The sequence below is a fragment of the Rutidosis leptorrhynchoides genome, chromosome 9 (assembly GCF_046630445.1).
Source record: "Rutidosis leptorrhynchoides isolate AG116_Rl617_1_P2 chromosome 9, CSIRO_AGI_Rlap_v1, whole genome shotgun sequence".
NCBI lineage: Eukaryota > Viridiplantae > Streptophyta > Magnoliopsida > Asterales > Asteraceae > Rutidosis > Rutidosis leptorrhynchoides.
Window position 1 is genome coordinate 166,953,516 of NC_092341.1, and position 22,194 is coordinate 166,975,709.

The following is a 22,194-nucleotide window of genomic DNA, read 5'->3' on the forward strand; positions in this document are numbered from 1 at the left end:
CAAGTGTATCAATATCTTAATATGATTCATATGTACCTAGTAAGACGTTGTTATAACGATAATCGTTATATATATCGTTTTCGAGTTTCTTAATTCAATAGTCTCATTTTTATGTATATAACACATTGTTAAAATACCTAATGAGATACTTACTTCTCATAATATCATGTTAACTATATATATAACCATATATATGCCATCATATAGTTTTTACAAGTTTTATAGTTCGTGAATCACCGGTCAACTTGGGTGGTCAATTGTCTATATGAAACCTATTTCAATTAATCAAGTCTTAACAAGTTTGATTACTTAACATGTTAGAAACACTTAATCATGTAAATAACAATTTCATTTAATATATATATATATATATATATATATATATATATATATAAACATGGAAAAGTTCGGGTCACTACATCCCCCACACTTAAGATCGTGCAATGCCCTCACTTGCACGAAATCAGACTACAACGAAAAAATTAAATAAGGTAAAAGTAAAAGTAAAAGGGAGCGAGAACTTCCCCGGGGTGATAAGCAGAAAGCGAAAAGTGGTAGAAATTTGAACTTGCATATCCGTACATTTCAGCCAAAGACTTTAACGAATCATAAGCTTGACTCGTCCCCACATTAACATTTTCTTAGTGGGGTCTAACTCCCCCCACACTTATCGGACGACATATAAAATCATTGGAAAACGATCCATGAATTAGTAACGTGAATTAGTCATTAATACCTCGAGTTGTGAAGATAAAAAATTCTATTTGTTTGTTCAATATTTTGCATATAACCCTCGTGTCAATAAATGACTCTCCACTGTGTGTGATTTACAGTAATAGGTTTGTTTTTGTTGCGGGTTCTTGCTAAAATGGGTCATCAAGTACCGTATTCCATTTGCTAATTTGTTTAGGATACTAAAATTCTAACAGAGTTGTGACTGGTTCCTCTAGCACAAACTTATCCTCATTAATAGTTCCCATTCATTCAACCTTCGGTTCATCATGGTGTCGACTTTCATAACCTCTTCAAACTCGAAATCGAGGTCGATTTCTTCAACATTAATAGAGGTAAAATCCCCTATGTCAACTTCCATCACTTCCCGAAAGTTTTTCTCCATAGATGAATCAATATTATCGTTGCTTGTTCAAACCAGTCAATATCTACTACTGTCCATTTTTTAAGTTCAGGAAGATAACCGAATTTCAGCATCTTGAAACCTAACTGCGATCACACCACAGAAAAAAACAAACAAAAGAAAAGAAAATAGAACAAGTAACCGCATCCATGAAAATAAATAATCACGAAAGGATTGAATAACTAAAATTTAGAATGAGATTTAGGGAAGGTATTAAGATTTTAACTATATAAATATATATTTAACAACTTTTATTGCTAACAACAAATAATTAAATAAACTTTCAATTTTATCCTTCCTTCAATATGAAGTGGTAAGGTAGATCTATTGGATAGGCAGGACCCTTTAAACCGGAAATCCAACAACCAAGTCGAAGTAGAAATGTTCGAACCACCCGACAAGATATCTTGATAAATCAAAAATAAATTCATAAATTCGTATTTATCGTGCTCCCCAGCAGCGATGCCAAAAATTTGATGTGTCAAAAGTGTGTGCAGTAGTGTAACAACCCGACTTTTTCCGTTATTGTCGTTAATTGTCCGTTAAATATTTAACAGTGAGTACTAGACCTTGTGTGTTTAATAGAATTAAATGCATACTTAATCCTATTGGATTACTTGAATTAATATGTTATATTAATTTATAAACTTGTTTCGGATAGATAAATAACTATAAAATGTTACGATTAAGTTAATCGCTTAGAAAGCTTTTCAGTTTACGGAACTCAGAAAAACGGTAAAATAATTATTTTTAATAATTATTGACTTTACGAAAAACTTATTGAATTTATTATTTATTTAATGAAATAAATCCGGTGATTGCGTTTCAACGGCTAGTTAACGTTCCGGAGACCCAGTAAGGTTAACGGCACTCAAAACGGACCACGCGAGTACAAGATTTTAGACAAAACGAGCCCAGGAACACCCCTTTAGGTCCATTCGGCCGAATACCCTCCATGGACCCCTTATTGGACTTAAACTTGGACTATGGGATCACTAGTAGCTTATTTAGGCCCTAACTCTTGTGTATAAATAGAAGCTAAACACTCACACATACCCTAAACCCTATTTTTAGTCGACATCTTGCTCCCTCCCCCCTTCTTGTTACCGTCGACACTCACCACCACCAAAACACCCTCATCAACTTGAAATTTGATCAAACCTTGTGCATAAACTTTGTTGCTCTCTTCGTTCTCTACGTGATTGTATAAGAAATTTGATATTCTAAGGTATATTTATAAACCCCAACTTTTATAAATCAGTTTTTTTGTCAATTACATAGTGTAATCAAGTCTAGTGCTCAATTAATGATGTTTATTGTTGTCGTTTATCGTTTAATTGATCAACTAATGTTGTTTGCATGAAAAACGAATTTGAATCTTGTAAATCTGATAAAATTGACTTGTGGACTGATCTTGTAATGTGTTTAGATGAAATCGTATCGATCACTATTGAATTTGACCTTTGATTTCGTTATCGTATGCTCAAGTTATGTGTAATCGTAGTTTTCGCTAGGGTTTACATGATATACGAATTTTCTGAGTTGTGTGCTTTACGATTTGGCTAATGAATTGTATACCATTGGAATCTTTGTGAAAAATCATGCATGTTAGACTTAAGATTCACGTCAAAAGCTTTTGTAATGCTCTTGGTGTGTCAAACGAAGATTCGTGTTTTTAAAGTGTGCTGAATCTGTTTTCAAAGTTAAACAAAATTACCTAGAGTAAACTAGAAATTGATTGAGGCTTTGATCTTTTGTAATATGTTATTTTATATGTTCCTTGATGTATTTCATTTGTATGCTAACTTCTGAAAACGTATTTTGTCATGAGTTATAAGCTTGACCAAATGGTATGTCTGTTTGTTGATTAAAACTGAAGGGTCTGTAAAGATTGGATAATCTATCCTAATTGGTTAAAGGAATGTCATTGATTATTTTGTCACTAAAATTTTGGGATGTTTTGAGATGAATTGGCCGTTTATAACGACCCGACTTTTTCAACTTATATTTTTGTGCTCTATTCTATCACGAATCTGCGTATATGTGCGTACTGAGCTAGTTTATGCTCTGGGATCTTATTTCATGATTAATTACTTTTGTTGATACCTGACAACGTGCTATTAAGTGTTTAATCACTTAACTTGATCCTCGAATGCTTTGTACACGTTTAACTTTTGTCATAATTGGAATATTATGATTACGTAATACTAATTGTTACTTTCTAATGACAATTACTTGACAATTACTAGTTAGTTTTGTTGGACTTTCTACCTTATTGGACTTAAGCCCACCCTACTTTAGTTATTGGACTATTATGTTAGTCCAATTTTAAATGGATTATGACCCATTAGGAAGTAGGACAAAAACCCATTAATATGAGCAAACATACTAGCATTTTTGGTAACCATTACCTTACATGTTGCATTGGATCCCAACAATAAGCACCACCTTTAGACCACCCCCATACAAAAAGTAAAAATTGTCCCCTTGTCCCCCCCAATGTCCCTACGGTTTTGATACACCAAGCACCACCTCCACCACTGTAAATATCAAGCCTCATTCACCTATTTCACACTTGATCTCTTTCTCATTTCAGACAAACTTGCTCTCTAATTTTCTCTCTAGTCTTTCTCACACTAAAAATTGTATGTTTTAAATTTTCTTCTTCTTCTTCTCTTCTTCTTATACACGACATCATCATCATCATAAGATCAAGCTTTTTAACTTCTTGATCTTGTTATATCTTGAAGATTTAAACTTTGATTTGAATCTTTCAAGAACATGAAAGATCTTTCTAGCTTTGAATCTTCATTACTTTGTTGGATATAAGTTTTCTAGCTTATGATCCCTTTATTTTGTTAAAAAGATCAAAACTTGTGTTTATGATCTTCATGAAACTTGAAGATCTAGCCTTTTGCTTTAAGGATCTTCAAGAACATTAAAGATCCAAGCTTTCTAGCTTAGGGTTTCATTATTTTGTTTAAGATCAAAGCTTTTTAGCTTATGGTCTCATTACTTTTACTAGATCTTAGCTTTCTAGCTTATGGTCTCATTAATCTTGTAAAGATCCAAGCTTTCTAGGTTAGGGTTTCTTAATACTTGAAGATCTAAGTTATTATTGTAGATCTCACTTACTTGAAACCTTTTTATGATTTTTATGGTGATAAAAATCAAGTCTTCATCATCTCATATGATGAAGATGCATAAACTTGTTTCAAAAGAACAAAGGTTGAAGCTTTATTGTTTTTATGTAATAAAGAGACAACCTTGATGTTCAAAACTTGTAAAATGTTAGCTTTTACTCTTAGTTGTGTGTTTCTGGTTGAAACTTAGTCAAAGTGATGCTAAAATATCAAAGAGATGTACACTTGAAGCTTACGCGCATCAAGGATGAGAACCATGATGAGCATCAAGCACCAAGAAACCCACCGGAGCACTTGTTTACTGTTTTTCGGGGTTTGATCAGACTCCTGGGACTTCTGGAAAATTGATTTTCAGATAGTTTGGTTCGATTAGATGATTGTTTGTTCAAGACTCGCCTAAATTCGATATACGGTTTAGAATTTATAGCCTTCCGAAAATCACTACGCCTTTGTAACGACGTGCTGAAAAAAAATTCTGACCTACTCGTGCTTGAACCGTCGCCACGGTCAAAAGACATCGAGTTAGGATCTGAAAATTGGATAGAGGTACAAGGACTCACATACGGAGCCTTGGCTACTGACCACGCATCTTTTCGGTTTGTATAGAGGTCTTAGCAGCTGTCCGAAGTCAGCCTTTGTTTCGATTTCTATTCTTGTTGAAAAGTTACTTTATCTTTAACGAATGATGATGATGATGATACTTAAGGCTTAACTTATTCACTTTTAAACTTTTGGGGACAATATATTGACCTAGTAAACTTTGACTTAGTTTGAGGACCTTTTGGACTGACTTACTACTTGCATACTTTTCATATCAACTTTACCGCACATTGACTGTGAGTTATAGCTTCCCTTTTTACTTTAACTATTTTTGGGACTAAGAATACATGCGCTTTTTATGTTTTACATACTAGACACAAGTACTTAAACTTTATATATGTGTGGGTGACATAACGGTACAAAGATTCCCCTTAGCTAGGTAATGTTTAACTATTGGTTTTTGAACCGGTAGACGCGAATCTTAGATATGGATCCATAGGGTATGACATCCCCACTCGGGCTAGTCGCGCTAGCATTCAACGGGTTTTTAATACTTCGTAAACTTACGCATTTGCCAGGTGTACTTTTCGGGGGTGATATTACTTGTTAAGTTAGTTACCAGGTGCCCACGGATAAGCATATACTTTATAATACTGATTTGAAACGCTGGTTAAATCACACTGAAATCTTGTGGTCTACATTACATTACTGAATACAAACAAACTATATCTCACCAACATTCGTATTGACTTTTTAAGCATGTATTTCTTAGGTGCTTAGACGTTGTTGCTACCGCTATTAGACTTGCTGTTATAGTCTTGGTGTTATAGACTTGCTGTTACAGACTCGCTGTGTTAGACTTCCGCTGCATTGTTTAGAGATGTCTCAAGCATGGAACTTTTAATTTGCATTCACAACTTATGTTACATTTGAACAATGGTTTTGTAATGACCTTTGTGTCACGTACTTATCTTAATGCTTTCTATTCCTAGAAGTACGTTATCTTTGTAAAACGTTTGACGTTGGTAAAGACGTCACCTTTTCATGAATGCAAAACTTGTTTTAAAACAGCATATAGTATTGTACCGTGTAATGGACCTATTGTTGATGATTCGTACACGTTGATTTTGTACGCGACGTCACATTTGGTATCAGAGCATTGGTTGTAGGGAATTAGGTTGCATTAGTGCGTCTTAACCGAGTCGAGTAGGATTCACTAATAGGACTAATCTTCAACTTGCTCGTTTACTTGTTTCTGCGGAACTGCTGCATGCTACTGCTTACTTTACTACTATATGATCTTGCTGCATGCTACGGCTTACTTTTACTGCCATGTGAGTGCTTATTCTCGCTACTGCATGCTACTATCTGCTTTTTGCATAATACTTCTGTTTGATACTGTTATTATTTCTGTGTTATGTACTGTTGTACACGATCTAGGCTGCTGTAGTTATTATTCCTGATTACGTTCTCGATACATGTCTGCTATTCGCTGTACCGACTTGAAAAAATTATCTTTCCTAGTTCAGATGTTTTTCTGAACCCTTTTCCCACTCGTCTAACCCTAAGGACTAGTATTGTAATCCACCTGCTACTATCGTTCCACCGTTCCGGAGATCGAAACATTACTTCACGCAATCTGGGAAGAGTACCCCTCAGATTACACGCCCACTAAAGTTGATCCTCGGAGGAGGAGATATGTGAGGACTTGTCGGAGTAACCGCACCTTGCCTCACCCCCGAGCTCACCCTAGTTAGCCACGTATAACGTATGAACATTAGAAGGTTGTTCAGTTTCCGCAAGTTGACCCGTATCCCGTACGCTTTCATGACCGTCACTTATCTCTTTCATCCTTCACCACTGCTCGACGATCTAATAACACTTCTAGACTTAGGTCCCTAACACTCTTACGCATTGGAGAAGTTGGGAGGACATATCGTATTACTACTTGCTACACGTACAACTCGACACAAGACCCAGATTGAATTTATAGAAATTAACCTATCGACATTACCTGAACCCGAACATTTTGAAGAAAATTTTGGGACATTTAGGCATTGATGCATGATTTACGAAACCTACGCACCCACACCGAGAAACCGTGAGTTTAATTATGTAGATTTTGTTTTGAGATAGCATAGATAAAGCACCGTTAGATGAAATTGAGTAGAACTTGAAGTGATCACGTTACATTGACCGTATGAAGTGATATTGGAATGAGCGTACGATTTAGTACAATATAATGACCCCAGGCCAGCGTGATTATATTGAAGTAAATCATGCAAAATTTCCAATGTTACTACGTAAGGTATATGAAGTGATTCAAAGAAAATTTTGGTAGGAACCACTTGAGTATACACATTATGGTCTGTTAGAGGTAGGGAAAGAATAACCACGTAGCCCAGATACTGTACAAGAAGGGCCTTGATTGCAGAATTGATAACCTGAAAATCTGTTATAGATATAGACACCCTGGACACTTAAGGAAAAAGTTCTCAAATAGGGAAAAATTTTGGACTTACTTGCGGTAAAGCAATCGTTATCTCAGCTATGGAAACTCGCATGGATCCTGATTTTAGTTAGGGTACGTTTCGTCACAACATTTTATTGTCTCGAAGTTGTTTATTACTAGAGCGATAGACACCTTATAACTAAGAACCTTAGTGTTATGATTAGTAAGCCATTAACAATCATGAGAGTTAAGTATTCTATAGGACAAGCTAAGAGTAAGCTGGCAGAGATAGATGAATAATTTAAGGTAGTACCTTAAAATTAACAGGTGGGTCATTTGGAGATGACCTCATGTCAACAAAACTTGGAAGTTTTAAAGTAGTGGTTGGAAAGGATTAGTTACCTACATACAAGCAGATGTTATTTGAGAAGAATGATAGAGTTTTTCATGGTAGTATAATACGATTTAGTTGGAATGAACCTTAAGATTAAAATAACACCCATCAATTTGGGAAGCTTGATGCAATAGTCGGAATGGACTTTAGGAATAACCTAATACTCATCAGGTTAGGAAGTTTTGATGAAATAGTTGGAACGGACTGGCTTTCAAGGATGAAAGCGAAAGTTATTTATAGTGAGAAGATTATTCGTATACCTCGTGAGAATGGTGAGCCAAAAGCCATCTGGGTTACTTCAACAACCCGAAATCCCACAATGGAAATGGGAAGGAATAACAATGGATTTCATCAAGAAGCTACTGAAAACGGTAGGCGGTTATGACACTATCTGGGTTATTGTTGACCGCCTCACCAAATCTGCTCACTTTCTAGCCATGAAAGAAACCGATACGATGGACAAACTTGAACAACGATACATAAAGGAAATTGTATCCCGTCACTTCAGCGATTCAAATTATATATTAAAGACTACCCAAGAATCTTATTTGATACTCATTCTTACGCGACTCTAAATCCTAACTTATTCCGAGAGACTTCTTATTTGATGATAATCAAACCATCATCCTTCTTACTTCGATATTAGTCATACCAGTTCAAAATTTTCCAAAATCAATGGGTGGTTAATTCCCATCCTCATACTCTCCTTTTCGTATCTCACTTATAAGCAACAGCTTCACACTTAAGCATTTTTAGTCGAAGGACTTATGCCCTACTAATAGTCATCAACCACATTTAAATTCAATAGTTTTCATTAACTCATGACATTGTTGCTTAAATATCACCCGAAATTTTCAAAAATCTTTTACTCGATCCTCATCAATCTTTTTCCAACCTGTAACCTCCGAAATATGAAAATTTTGTTTGCCAAAATTTTTCACACACTATTTTACTGTGCAATCCTCTCGAAGTTTTATAAAAATAAATTTATTTTATTGCCATTCGTACAAATTTTATAAATCGTATATGTTATATATAATATAGTAAATAATTACTTATTTTTGACTAGTACATATGAAATTTTACTTTCACTTTTACAAATTAATTCTTTTATTCAAAAGGTATTTTACTTAGAATAGTACATGTTTACTAAGAACTTCATTTCTTTTCTTACATTGTCACCTTAAACGATTTCTATAAAATTTTCGTTGCTTGTTATATAAAATTTTTTGTGTTATTCGTATCCCAGTCATCATGAAGACTTCACAACCGTCGAAACCGAGAGATTCGTGTGTGTGATAAAGGCACTTGGTACCACGTCACGCAGAGCCTTCGGGCATCCACTAACACTTAAACCATTCAAAATTATTTTGTTACCCCAAGGATCTTATTTGCCACACCTGTTGGAATGATGCTTTTTCTTACATATCTCTAAGTCCTGATTTATTCCAAGAGATTCTCATTTAGTGACATTAACACCATCAGTATTCCGACTTTAATATTAGTCATAACCTGTTTGGCATTTTGCAAAGTCAAGAAGCAATTAACTTCTCGTCCTCATGCTCTATCCTTCATACCTCATTTTTAGCAACGGCTTCGCATGTGAACATTTTTGGCCCAAAGACTTATGTCCTGTTAATTATCAAAACTACATTTAATTCATTAGTTTTCATTACCTATGACACGTCACCCAATAATTCAAAGATTTTTCACTCGATCTTTTTCAACTCGTAACCTCTGAAATACGAAAAACTATGTTTATCAAAAATTTTACACGTTGTTTATTTGTGCGGTCCTCACGAGATTTATGGACAAATGAAAGTAATAAAATTTTTCTGTCACTTATGCGATTTATAAAATCATATATGAATGTATATAATTAAATAATAAATTTACCTTTACTTATTTTGGTTAGTACATGCTAAGTTATACCTTCAAATTATTTAAAAATCGCTCCTTTATTGAGTTGTTTAACTTAAGCCAAATAGTTTTGTGCAAAATGGTACACGTTGTACATACTTCTAAATCTACTAAGAACTTCATTCCGCTTATGTTGTCACATCAAACGTTTAAAAATTTTCAAAACTTCCTTGGTTGATTTCATTAAAGGTTTTCGTATTAAACTACACCATGTATGGACCACACTTCTTCTCGCCCTCCGTTAGGGATGAAGCTTGCCATTAAGATTTTTGTAAAAAACTCTTGGGCCACTTTGGATGGCAGTTTTATGAAATTTGTTAGGAAGTCTTTGCGCTTATAAAATGTTCCTCTTAAGGTTAAACATGGTGATAGTGCTCCAAATGAACATATATTTAGGCACAATATCCTTCCAATATGTAAAGCTTTTAGTTGCAATTGTTCTATTTTTATGTAATATTCGTTTAAATAAATAAGTGTGAAGACAAAAGAAGAAAACGACGATTTGAAGACGCAAATGACCAAAAAGCCAAAAAGTACAAAGTACAATCCAAGTGGTTCGAAATATTGATGAGAAACGTCTAAAAATTACCAGAGTACGAGCCGCAGAATGCAAAATACAAAATATCTCAGCGTACGAAAGGACGTTCGAAAATTCAGAACCGGGAAATAAACCAACTATCAACGCGCGACACAACGGAGCAAAAATGACAAGTCAACTATGCACATGAATATAATATAATATATAAATAATTCTTAAAATTATATATATATTATATTATATAATAAAACGTCGCAAAACTAGAAAACAAAGTGATGTATACTGGCCAGCCTGTCCATTCGATCGCATGGAAATAACAAAAGGAATCCATGCGATCGCATGGATCCCAAAATCAGCTCACATCTATAAAAGGCCAGCGAATTGACGAGTAATATATACCTTTTTCTTCTTCTTCCTATGTAATCATAATTATATTTTTAATTATAATTTTAATTTTAAATTAAGTTTAAAAATAATTGGGTTACTGTAAGGAATGTTTTACGGGTTTTAAAGTCGAAATTATGTCCGTGTAACGCTACGCGATTAATCACCACTGTAAGCTATGTTCTTCCTTTTTAAATTCATGTCACATAACTAAGTTATTATTATGCTTATTTGAGCCAAAGTAATCACGATGTTAGACTAAATATAATGACGGGGTTATTAGATTTTGTACCATAATTAAGGTTTGGACAAAAGACCGACACTTGTGGACATTGGACTATTGACTATTAATAGATAGGGGTTATTGTCTAATCGAATGACAACTCATTAGAATCTGTCGAACCTATCTTTAAATTAGTTAATCTAATAATTATTAAAATGATTATGTATGTTCTATTTAGTGACGTTTAAACGACATCTTTTACGATCATTTAATTAATTATTCGGGTTGGGTAATTGATTATTCATTCTGATCAAGTGGGTAAATTAATATTCATATCTCATCAAAACAGGGGTGGATTACATACAAGGATAATTGGTGTAATTGTTAACAAAGTATTAAAAGCTTGGATTACACGCAGTCGATAACCTGGTGTAATTATTAACAAAGTATTAAAACCTTGTTACAGTTTGAATCCCTAATTATTTGGAATATTTGACTTCCGAAATAAGGTTAATTTGATGAGCATTTTATAATTATGACCGATGGACTATTATGGACAAAAACCAGATAGGTATCAAATAAACCAGGACAAAGGACAATTAACCCGGGTAACAATTAATTAAAATCAAAACGTCAAACATCATGATTACAGAAGTTTAAATAAGCATAATACTTTTATTTCATATTTCATCGTACCATTATTTACTGTCATTTTAATTACTGCAATTTACTTTATCGCAATTTAAATTCTGTCATTTATATTATCGTCATTTATCTTTACGCTTTATTTAAAATCGACAAACCTGTCATTAAACGGTAAAAACCCCCTTTTATAATAATATTACTATATATAATTATATATATTTTATACAAATATAGTTTTTAAAATATAGCGTTAAACTTAGCCAGCTCCCTGTGGAACGAACCGGACTTACTAAAAACTACACTACTCTACGATTAGGTACACTGCCTATAAGTGTTGTAGCAAGGTTTACGTATATCCATTATATAAATAAATAAATAAGTTGTGTAAAATTGTATCGTATTTTGTAAAAAAATATAATATTATTTCGTACACCTCCGCTCGCACATCACATGGCAAAAATGCGGGCCGATAAATCAGTTTTCTGAGGTACACTCAGTGGTCACCCTATTATAGGAAAGGCACTAGGTGGGTTCATACTCTAAATATTTCACAGCAAATCGCAACACTCTCGTAAACATCATCTCTATGATTCAGTATGTTGGGGTACAAGAAATCATTTTTGAGATCCTTTTCACTTGGAGTAAACCATTCTTTATGACCAAGGGTTCACGTATCTTCTCATCCGTGCATCCCCTTAAGTTTAAAGATAAATTCAGATCAACTCACTAGTTGTACAAAGAGTTCACTCTCGTTCAAACATCTATAACACTGATGTGGTTGCAACTATATGATGTTCTAGTCGAAAACATCATAACTTCAGCATGTAACTAAAAGCATACAGTTACATTACGGAACTGTGCTTTCATTCCATCCCAGGATATGTTCACCTGCAGTATGTTAAACTGGGTGATATCTTACATTGTTCATTCAGACCTACCTGAAGACACTATAAATAATTATGGCTTGCATTGCATGTAAGTCTGATTTCAGTTCATTTATTCAAATGAAACGTTTCTTAAATAACGGGTTCTTTATGCCTATGGTCTCCTTTCGAAATTAAAGGGTTAGTAAAATCCGTGGCTAACACTATCCAGGCATCAAATCGCATGGTTGTGATCACCATGTTTTCCATTCTACCTGTCAGTTTTGTACTGCGACATAAGCGCTCAATGTTCTAGACGAGTTTGGTAACATTCATGATGCATTTCATGCATCCCGCTTACTGAAGACGCCTGTAAGGCTAAAAACATCATCTTTCCTTTTATGAGTATATATTCAGATGACATATTCATGTTAACAAGAAACGAAATCAATTTGTTGATCTTAAGGTCAAGAGACTTAATTAATGGCATATACCTTTTCTTACTTTATACGCCCAAGTACCTTTCAAGGTAAATAGTTCACTTCTGAGCCCACAAGTCTCTCGGAACTTTGATACGCTCCTTCTTCTTCAAATTCGGTACACACTCCTCAAAATTTCGGGACGAAATTTTCTTTAACAGGTAGGTAATGTAACGACCTGACTTTTTCGACTTATATTTTTGTGCTCTGTACTTTCACGAATCTGCGTATATGTGCGTACTGAGCTAGTTTATGCTCTGGGATCTTATTTCATGATTAATTACATTCGTTGATACCTAACAACGTGCTATTAAGTGCTTAATCACTTAACTTGATCCTCGAATGCTTTTACGACCGTTAGTGTCATTTGACATTTAAAGCGAGCTACGTACTTTGTACACGTTTAACTTTTGTCATAATTGGAATATTATGAGTACGTAATACTAATTGTTATTTTCTGATGACAATTACTTTGCTTATCGGCACACTAGTTAGTCTTGTTGGACTTTCTACCTTATTAGACTTAAGCCCACCCTACTTTAGTTATTGGACTATTAAGTTAGCCCAATTTTAAATGGATTATGACCCATTAAGAACTAGGACAAAAACTCATTAATATGAGCCAACATACTAGCATTTTTGTTAACTAATATCACACATGTTGCATGGGATCCCAACAGTAAGCACCACCTTTAGACCACCACCTTTAGACCACCACCATACAAAAAGTAAAAAGTTGTCCCCTTGTCCCCCCCATGTCCCTACGGTTTTGATACACCAAGCACCACCTCCACCACTATAAATATCAAGCCTCATTCACTCATTTCACACTTGATCTCATTCTTATTTTACACACACTTGCTCTCTAATTTTCTGTCTAGTCTTTCTCACACTAAAAATTGTAAGTTTTAAATTTTCTTCTTCTTCTTCTCTTCTTCTTATACACGACATCATCATCATCATCATCATCATCATCATCATCATCATCATAAGATCAAGCTTTTTAGCTTCATGATCTTGTTATATATTGAAGTTTCAAACTTTGATTTGAATCCTTCAAGAACATGAAAGATTCAAGATTTCTAGCTTTGAATCTTCATTACTTTGTTGGATCTAAGTTTTCTAGCTTATGATCCCTTTGTTTTGTTAAAAAGATCAAAACTTGTGTTTACGATCTTCATGAAACTTGAAGATCTAGCCTTTTGCTTTAAGGATCTTTAAGAACATTAAAGATCCAAGCTTTATAGCTTAGGGTTTTATTATTTTGTTTAAGATCTAAGCTGTTTAGCTTATGGTCTCATTACTTTGACTAGATCTTAGCTTTCTAGCTTATGGTCTCATTAATCTTGTAAAAATCCAAGCTTTCTCGCTTAGGGTTTCTTAATACTTGAAGATCTAAGTTATTATTGTAGATCTCACTCACTTGGAATCTTTTTATGATTTTTATGGTGATAAAAATCAAGTCTTCATCATCTCATATAATGAAGATGCATAAACTTGTATTAAAAGGACAAAGGTTGAAGCTTTATTATGTTTATGCAATAAAGAGACAACCTTGATATTCAAAACTTGTAAAATGTTAGCTTTTACTCTTAGTTGTGTGTTTATGGTTGAAATTTGGTCAAAGTGATGCTAAAACATCAAAGAGTAGTACACTTGAAGCTTACACGCATCAAGGATGAGAACCATGATGAGCATCAAGCACCAAGAAACCCACCAGAGCACTTGTTTGCTATTTTTCGCGGTCTGATCAGACTCCTGGAACTTCTGTAAAATTGAGTTTTAGATAGTTCAGTTTGAGTAGATGATTTTTTGTTCAAGACTCGCCTAAATCCGATATACGGTTTAGGATTTATAGCCTTCCGAAAATCACTACGCCTTTGTAACGACGTGCTGAAAATTCTGACTTACTCACGCTTGAACTGTCGCCACGGTCAAACGACATCGAGTTAGGATCTGAAAATTGGATAGCGGTACAAGGACTCACATACGGAGGCTTTGCCACTGACCACGCGTCTTTTAGCTTTGTATAGAGGTCGTAGCAGCTGTCCGAAGTTAGCCTTTGTTTCGATCTCTATTCTTGTTGAAAACATTATCTTTTACGAATGATGATGATGATGATGATGATGATGAAGATGATGATACTTAAGTCTTAACTTATTCACTTTTAAACTTTTGGGGACAATATACTGACCTAGTAACCTTTGACTTAGGTTGAGGACCTTTTGGACTGACTTACTACTTGCATACTTTTCATATCAACTTTACCGCACATTCACTGTGAGTTATAGCTTCCCTTTTTACTTTAACTATTTTTGGGACTGAGAATACATGCGCTTTTTATGTTTTACATACTAGACACGAGTACTTAAACTTTATATATGTGTGGGTGACATAACGGCACAAAGATTCCCCTTAGCTCGGTAATGTTTAACTATTGGTTTATGAACCGGTAGACTAGAATCTTAGATATGGATCCATAGGGTTTGACATCCCCACTCGGGCTAGTCGCGCTAGCATTCAACGGCTTTTTAATACTTCATAAACTTACGCATTTGCCAGGTTTACTTTTCGGGGGTGATATTACTTGTTAAGTTAGTTACCAGGTGCCCACGGATAAGCATATACTTTATAATACTGATTTGAAACGCTGTTAAATCACACTGAAATCTCGTCGTCTACATTACATTACTGAATACAAACAAACTATAGCTCACCAACATTCGTATTGACTTTTTAAGCATGTATTTCTTAGGTGCTTAGATGTTGTTGCTACCGCTGTTAGACTTGCTATTATAGTCTTGGTGTTATAGACTTGCTGTTACAGACTCGCTGTGTTAGATTTCCGCTGCATTGTTTAGAGATGTCTCAAGCATAGAACTTTTACTTTGCATTCACAACTTATGTTACATTTGAACAATGGTTTTGTAATAACCTTTGTGTCACTTACTTATTTTAATGCTTTCTATTCGTAGAAGCATGTTATCTTTGTAAAACGTTTGACGTTGGTAAAGACATCACCTTTTCATGAATGCAAAACTTGTTTTAAAGCAGTATGTAGTATTGTACCTTGTAATGGACCTGTTGTTGATGATTTGTACACGTTGATTTTGTACGGGGCGTCACACCGTTCTTCAAAATCTATTTTCAATATTTTATGAGAAATGTTTCAAAACTGATGCGCGTGCAGAAACTAATTTGGTAAACCGTAACTAGACCTTCTCTGATATCCGACTTTTAGACATCGTATGAGGGTCGCGTTAGACTTTTTGGTAAACATTATATTTGTTTCTTTCTATGATGCGTGTATTTTAAGAACGTACGATAAATTGCGAATGTGCAAATTGCTAAACTATGAACCGTAACATGTTGTTTGACTTAGGTTTGATATGTTGACCATGATTGCATGACCTACTAAGAAAATCAAGATTAGGAATACCAAACTGACTCCATGCAGCATTATAATCAAAAGCATCCTGATTAGGGCCCGGATAGCCATGTCTAGCAGTACCAGCAAGAAAATCTCCAAACCAAACAGTCCGAACAAACTCCCCATAAATCCCTAAAGCCTCAGCAATATTAACCATACTCATTGACTGCTCACGTCCACCCAGTAGAATCCTAAAGAATGAAGTATCTGTTACACTCTGAGCGTGACGGGAACAAGCAGCAGTCGCCAATAACTCATACGTGAGATTAGGATAGATCGACATACGAAAATTAAACAGAATAAACCACTCTTCCAAAACCACATTCATTCCCCCTCCATCAGCCAAAGGAACCAAGTAATTAGTTTGCATCATTTCTTTATAAGCAAGAGTCAGCCCATCAAAGTTTAAAGCTGATCAATCAATCGTATAAGGTGCCAACATCTCCTGACGCATCATTCTCTTAAGTCTAAGAGCCGTGGTTTGAAACCTAGGATCGTTCTGTGGAAACCTTAACCACTCTTGCAATGACGCTCAGTCAATGCGAATCTCAATTGGCTCTGGCTCTTCCCTGTTCCTTACTCTCTGTTTTAACACAATTCGAACAAATATTAGTAATAATGATTAAAAATTCGATTTTTTTTTGTTACGAAGTCGGCGGCTTCAACAACCCATGCCGGCAGCTTCATAACCTGCAAAAAAATTTCAATTTTTCTCCAACCTGTTTAAACAGCAATTTTCGATACGTATTTAGTTAAGATGAAACCGATGGCTTAAATACAAAGCCGACGACTTTATATACCTGTTAAGCATGTTCAGATTTTTAGGTTTTCTCATTACAATCCTAACAATAATTATAATAACGGCGATTCTAAGTAATTCTTAATAATTCATAGACAAGCAAACTATCAGAAATTATTAATTTAAATTAGAAGAGATGAAGCCGGCGGCTTTAATCCTATGCCGGCGGCTTCATGGCATGGTAAATGAAGTTACAGCAGTTTTGCATAAATAAAAAGATTTTAACAATGCAGAATTAAATTGAAACTTACTCTTCCAGCCGTGGATGTTTTGAAGGTGGATGAAGAAAACAACAATTTTTGGATTTTGAGAGCATTTTTGGAGGTTGTAGGTGTGAAAATGGAAAAGTGAGGCGGATTAGGGATTAAAAACCCGGCTGTAGTGTAAGCCGACGGCTTCAATAGCCAAGCCGACAGTTTTAAGGTTAAAAAGCATTTATGATTGACATGGTTGCAGCTTTTTCTGCCCATACTAGGCCGGCGGCTTCGTGAGCCTAAGCAGGCGGCTTCCTTTTAGAATGGTTAAATTTTTAAATTTTTCGAATTTTATCAGAAGTTACAGCTAATTTACAAACTCTACATTAATTTATTCATATTTTTCAAGCTTGAATGGTAGTAAGGGAAATTACTTCCCCTTCTGATAACGCATATTTCTTAAAGTAAATTTTTAAACGATGGCCATTTATTTTAAATGTGTCTCCTTTCTTATTATATTACTCAACATATCCGGTGGGAAAAGATTGTTTAACTATAAAAGGGACCATCCATCTAGATCTTAACATCCCAGGAGAAAATTTGTATCTTGATTGAAAAATTTGAACTTTATCTCCTGGTTGAAAACTTTTAATGTTTTTAATACGAGCATCGTGCCATCTTTTTGTTTTCTCTTTGTAAGTTATTGAATTTTCATAAGCAAAAAGTCTAAGTTCATCAAGTTGATTTAATTGGAGAAGTCAGTTCTCTCCCGCTTCTTTAGGATTTAAGTTACATTGCTTTAAAGTCCAATATGCACAGTGTTCAATTTTAACAGGTGGATGACAAGCTTTTCCATAAACCAACCTAAAGGGAGTAGTCCTTATAGGTGTCATATATGCAGTTCGGAAAGCCCATAATACGTCATCTAAATTTTGAGACCAGAGTTTCTGATTATTCTCAACAGTACGTTCGAGAATCCTTTTTAATCCTTTATTAGTATTTTCAACTTTACCACTTTTTTGAGGATGGTAAGTTGTAGAGAAATGGTGGTTAACTCCATATCTTTTTTGAACTTTCTCGAGTAGTAGATTAGTGAAATGGGCTCCACGTTCACTAATTAAAGCTTTAGGAAAACTAAATCGATAAAAAAAGTTTCTTTAGAAAATCAACCACTACTCGTGAATCATTAGAAGGAAGAGCTTTTGATTCAGGCCATTTAGAAACGTAGTCAACTGCTACAAGAATATATTTATTTCTCTCGGAAGAGGGAAATGGTCCCATGAAATCAATACCCCACACATCAAATATTTTGCATACTTAAATATTCTGACGGGGCATTTCATCATGTTTAGAGAGGTTTTCTCCTCTTTGACATGAATCACAATATTGGAGTAATTCATGTGCATCTTGGAATATGGTAGGCCAATAAATTCATGCGTCTAAAAGTTTGTGAGCATTGTAGTTAGGGCCAAAGTGTCCTTCTAGTGCACTACTATGGCGCTGTAATAGGATTTCACTTGCTTCTTTACCATGAATGCAACAAATAATAATTTGGTCGGGACCTAATTTAAATAAGTAAGGATTTTCCTAGAAGTAATGTTTTAAATCGGAGAAGAATTTTTTTATTTGTTGATAAGTTAAATCTTTTCTTAGTTCTTTAACAGCTAAATAGTTTACAACATCAGCAAACCAAGGATATAACTCATCTGAGATCATCATTAGACATTCGTTAGGGAATGTATCATGAATTTCATCTAAGTTATCTAGATTAAGATTTTCTAAACGTGAAAGAAGATATGCTGCAAGATTCTCAGCTCATTTCTTATCAATAATTTGCATGTCAAATTCTTGTAACAGTAGAACCCATCGCAAGAGTCGAGCTTTAGAGTCGGGTTTATTAAATAAATATTTAAGAGTAGAGTGATCAGTGTAAACTGTTGCTTTATTCATAATTAAATATGGTCGAAATTTATCAAGTGCGAAGACTATGACTAACAGTTCTTTTTCAATGGTTGTATAATTTAATTGAGCCCCTTCTATTGTTTTACTAGCATAGTAGATTGGATGAAAATCTTTATCTTTTCATTGTCCTAAGACATCTCCTACTGCATAATCACTAGCGTCACACATGAGTTCGAAGGGTTTAGACCAATCGGGTGATAAATAATAGGTGCATTAGTGAGTTTTTCTTTTAACATAGAGAAAGCTTTTTTCAATCTTCATTAAATTCAAAAGGGGCATCTTTTTCTAAGAGTTTAGTTAATGGTCGAGCATTTGGCGAATTCTTGAATGAAACATCTATAAAATCCATCATGTCCTAGGAAACTTCTAATTGATTTAACATTAGTGGGTTCAGGAAGGTTGGAAATAATATTGATTTTTTCTTTATCAACTTCAATCCCTTTATTAGAAATTTTATGACCAAGGACAATGCCTTCTTTTACCATGAAATGACATTTTTCCCAATTAAGAACAAGATTTGTCTTTTAACAACGAGAGAGCATTTTATCAAGATTAGATAGACAAGAGTCAAAGGATGTTCCAAAGACGGAAAAATCATCCATATAGACTTCCATAATGTCTTTCACCATGTGGTGAAAGATGGCTGTCATACATCTTTGGAAAGTGCCATGGGCATTACATAGCGCAAACGACATTCTTCGGTAAGCGAATGTACCAAAAGGACAACTAAAAGTAGTTTTCTCATGATCCTTAGGGTCAATTGGAATTTGAAAATATCTAGAAAAACCATCTAAGAAATAGTAGTATTCTTTTTCAGCTAATCTTTCAATCATTTGATCAATAAACAGAAGTGGAACATGATCTTTTCGGGTAGCTTCATTTAGTTTTTGGTAATCTATACAAACTCGCTAACCAGTAACGGTTCGAGTAAGAATTAATTCATTATTTTCATTTAAGACAACAGTGGTTCCACCCTTTTTAGGGACACACTGGACTGGGCTTACCCATTGGCTATTGGATATAGGATAAATCATACCTGCGTCTAAAAGTTTTAACACTTCCTTTTTTACTACTTCAGCCATATTAGGATTTAGGTGTCTTTGTCTTTGAATTACGGGTTTTGAGTTTGCTTCTAAAATTTTATGAGTACATAAGGTGGGGTCAGTCCCTAGAATATCAGAGGTTTTCCAAGCAAAGGCCTTTTTATGTTTTTTTAAGACATCTAAGAGCTGTTCTTTTTTATCTTTAGATAATTCAGAAGAAATAATAACGGGAAGTTCGGAATTATCTTTTAGAAATACGTATTCTAAATGAGAGGGTAATTCTTTTAATTCTAGTTTTGGTGGAGCTTCGAGAGAGTTTTTTATTCTTAATTCATTAATTTATTCTTAATTCCTCCTCTACTAGTTCATCTTTCATTAATTCTTCAAATTCTTCATCAAGGTTTCTTCTTTTATTTCACACACAAATTCATTTATGTCCATTAATAGAAATTCATCAAATTCTTCTTCAACCCATGTTTCCACATAATTTATCGTAGGAAAAGTGAGATATAGTTCAAGTTGGTTATTTAAAGTAAGTCTATAATCACCTATTCCCAAGCTATATATATTAGTTTGCATTTGAAATTGAAAAGCAGCAGTTCTTAGAAAAGGTCTACCTAATATTATTGGTATTTTATCATTTTTTCATTTCTAGAATAATGAAATAGGGGGGAAAAGTGAATTTGTCAATTTTTACGGGTATATTTTCAGCTATGCCTATCGGATAATTAAAAGAACTGTCGGCCAAACAAATAGACATTCTAGTGGGAGTTAATTCTCATAGACCTAGTTTTTTATATAACGAATATGGCATTAAATTTAAACTAGCGCCCGTATCTGCTAATGCTTGATATATTCTAGAGTTATTAAATAAGCATGGAACATTAATACTTCCTGAGTCTCCTAATTTTTTGAGTATGTCATATTTTTGAAATATAGGTTTACATTATTTTATTATAAACCTAGAGATTTTTCAGCGTCTTTACCTTTATTAGATAATAAAGTTTTTAAGAATTTTCCATAATGTGGGTTTTTTTTAGTAAATCTATTAAAGGTATATTAACGTTTATCTGATTGAACATATTAGCGAAGTTCTCTAGACATTTTTGTTTTTTCTCTTTCCTAAGTTGTTGAGGATATGGAACAGGTTCTAAGGGTTCATCATTTTTAGTTGGTGTAGCGTTTTTAGCGGGAGTGTCATTAACACTTTTTTCATTACTAGTTTCCTTAGGTGATTCATGGTTTTCCTCTTGACTAGGCATAATAGGATCTTGTGTTGTTTTACCACTCCTAGTAGTTATAGCTTGAATTTCTTGATTTCCCCTAGGATTTTCTAATGTATTAGATGGTAATGTTCTAATTTCGCTAATAGCTATTTGTTTAGACAAAGTTTCTAAATCTTTTTCTAGCTTAAGTATCAAGTTTTGATGATTATGATTTAGCTCGAAGATATTATATAGAATAACATTATTTAATTTAGTTTGGTTATAAATATACCCTTGTATCATTTCTGTTAATCCTTTACTTATAGTTTCTTTTTGCGAGATATGAGAGACAGTTTCTAAAACAGATTTTTCTTTTAAACCTTTTAACTCTTCCTCTAGGACTTCTATTTTATTTTGTAATGTAGATATTTCACTTTTAACTTCAATTTTAGTTTTCTGTTGATTATTATTCGCTTGATACCAATCATGTGATTGAACGGCTAACTCAGATATTAATTGTTGTAATTCCTCATGAGTTTTAGAAAGAGATGAACCACCACCTTCAGTATCGATTTCTTTTCTAGTAGAAATTGTGATATTTTTATACAATTGCATCAATCTTTGAACATCATATAATCCAGAGGACATGACTTTATCAATTTTTCATATCTAGTCCATGTATCGTATAAAGTTTCTTGAGGGCCTTGTTTAAATTGAGTTATCTCAATCTGCAGCCTTATCATTTTTGATGGTGGAAAGAATCGTTTTAAGAATTTTTCAACCATTTGAGCCCATGTAGCTATTTTTCTTTCAGCAATTTGATTAAACCAGTCTTTAGCTTCTCC

At 34.1% G+C, this 22,194-nt stretch overlaps 1 protein-coding gene across 1 annotated transcript; it reads right to left on the reverse strand.

Moving 5' to 3' along the window:
• Nucleotides 1-17,897: 17,897 nt before the first annotated feature.
• Nucleotides 17,898-20,183, reverse strand: LOC139868454 (uncharacterized). The gene is made up of 2 exons (XM_071856784.1): nt 20,138-20,183; nt 17,898-18,262 (listed from the first exon to the last, which is right to left on the reverse strand). Exons 1-2 carry the CDS (start codon nt 20,181-20,183, stop codon nt 17,898-17,900), a joined length of 411 nt encoding a protein of 136 aa, XP_071712885.1.
• Nucleotides 20,184-22,194: the final 2,011 nt, after the last annotated feature.

Excerpts from the sequence above, each read along its gene's own strand:
- LOC139868454 (XM_071856784.1), bottom strand. The coding sequence starts at position 20,183 with ATGGCTGAAGTAGTAAAAAAGGAAGTGTTAAAACTTTTAGACGCAG. Across the intron at positions 18,263-20,137 it reads GTTAAAACTTTTAGACGCAG|CTTTAATTAGTGAACGTGGA; the intron begins GTATGATTTATC and ends GTTTTCCTAAAG.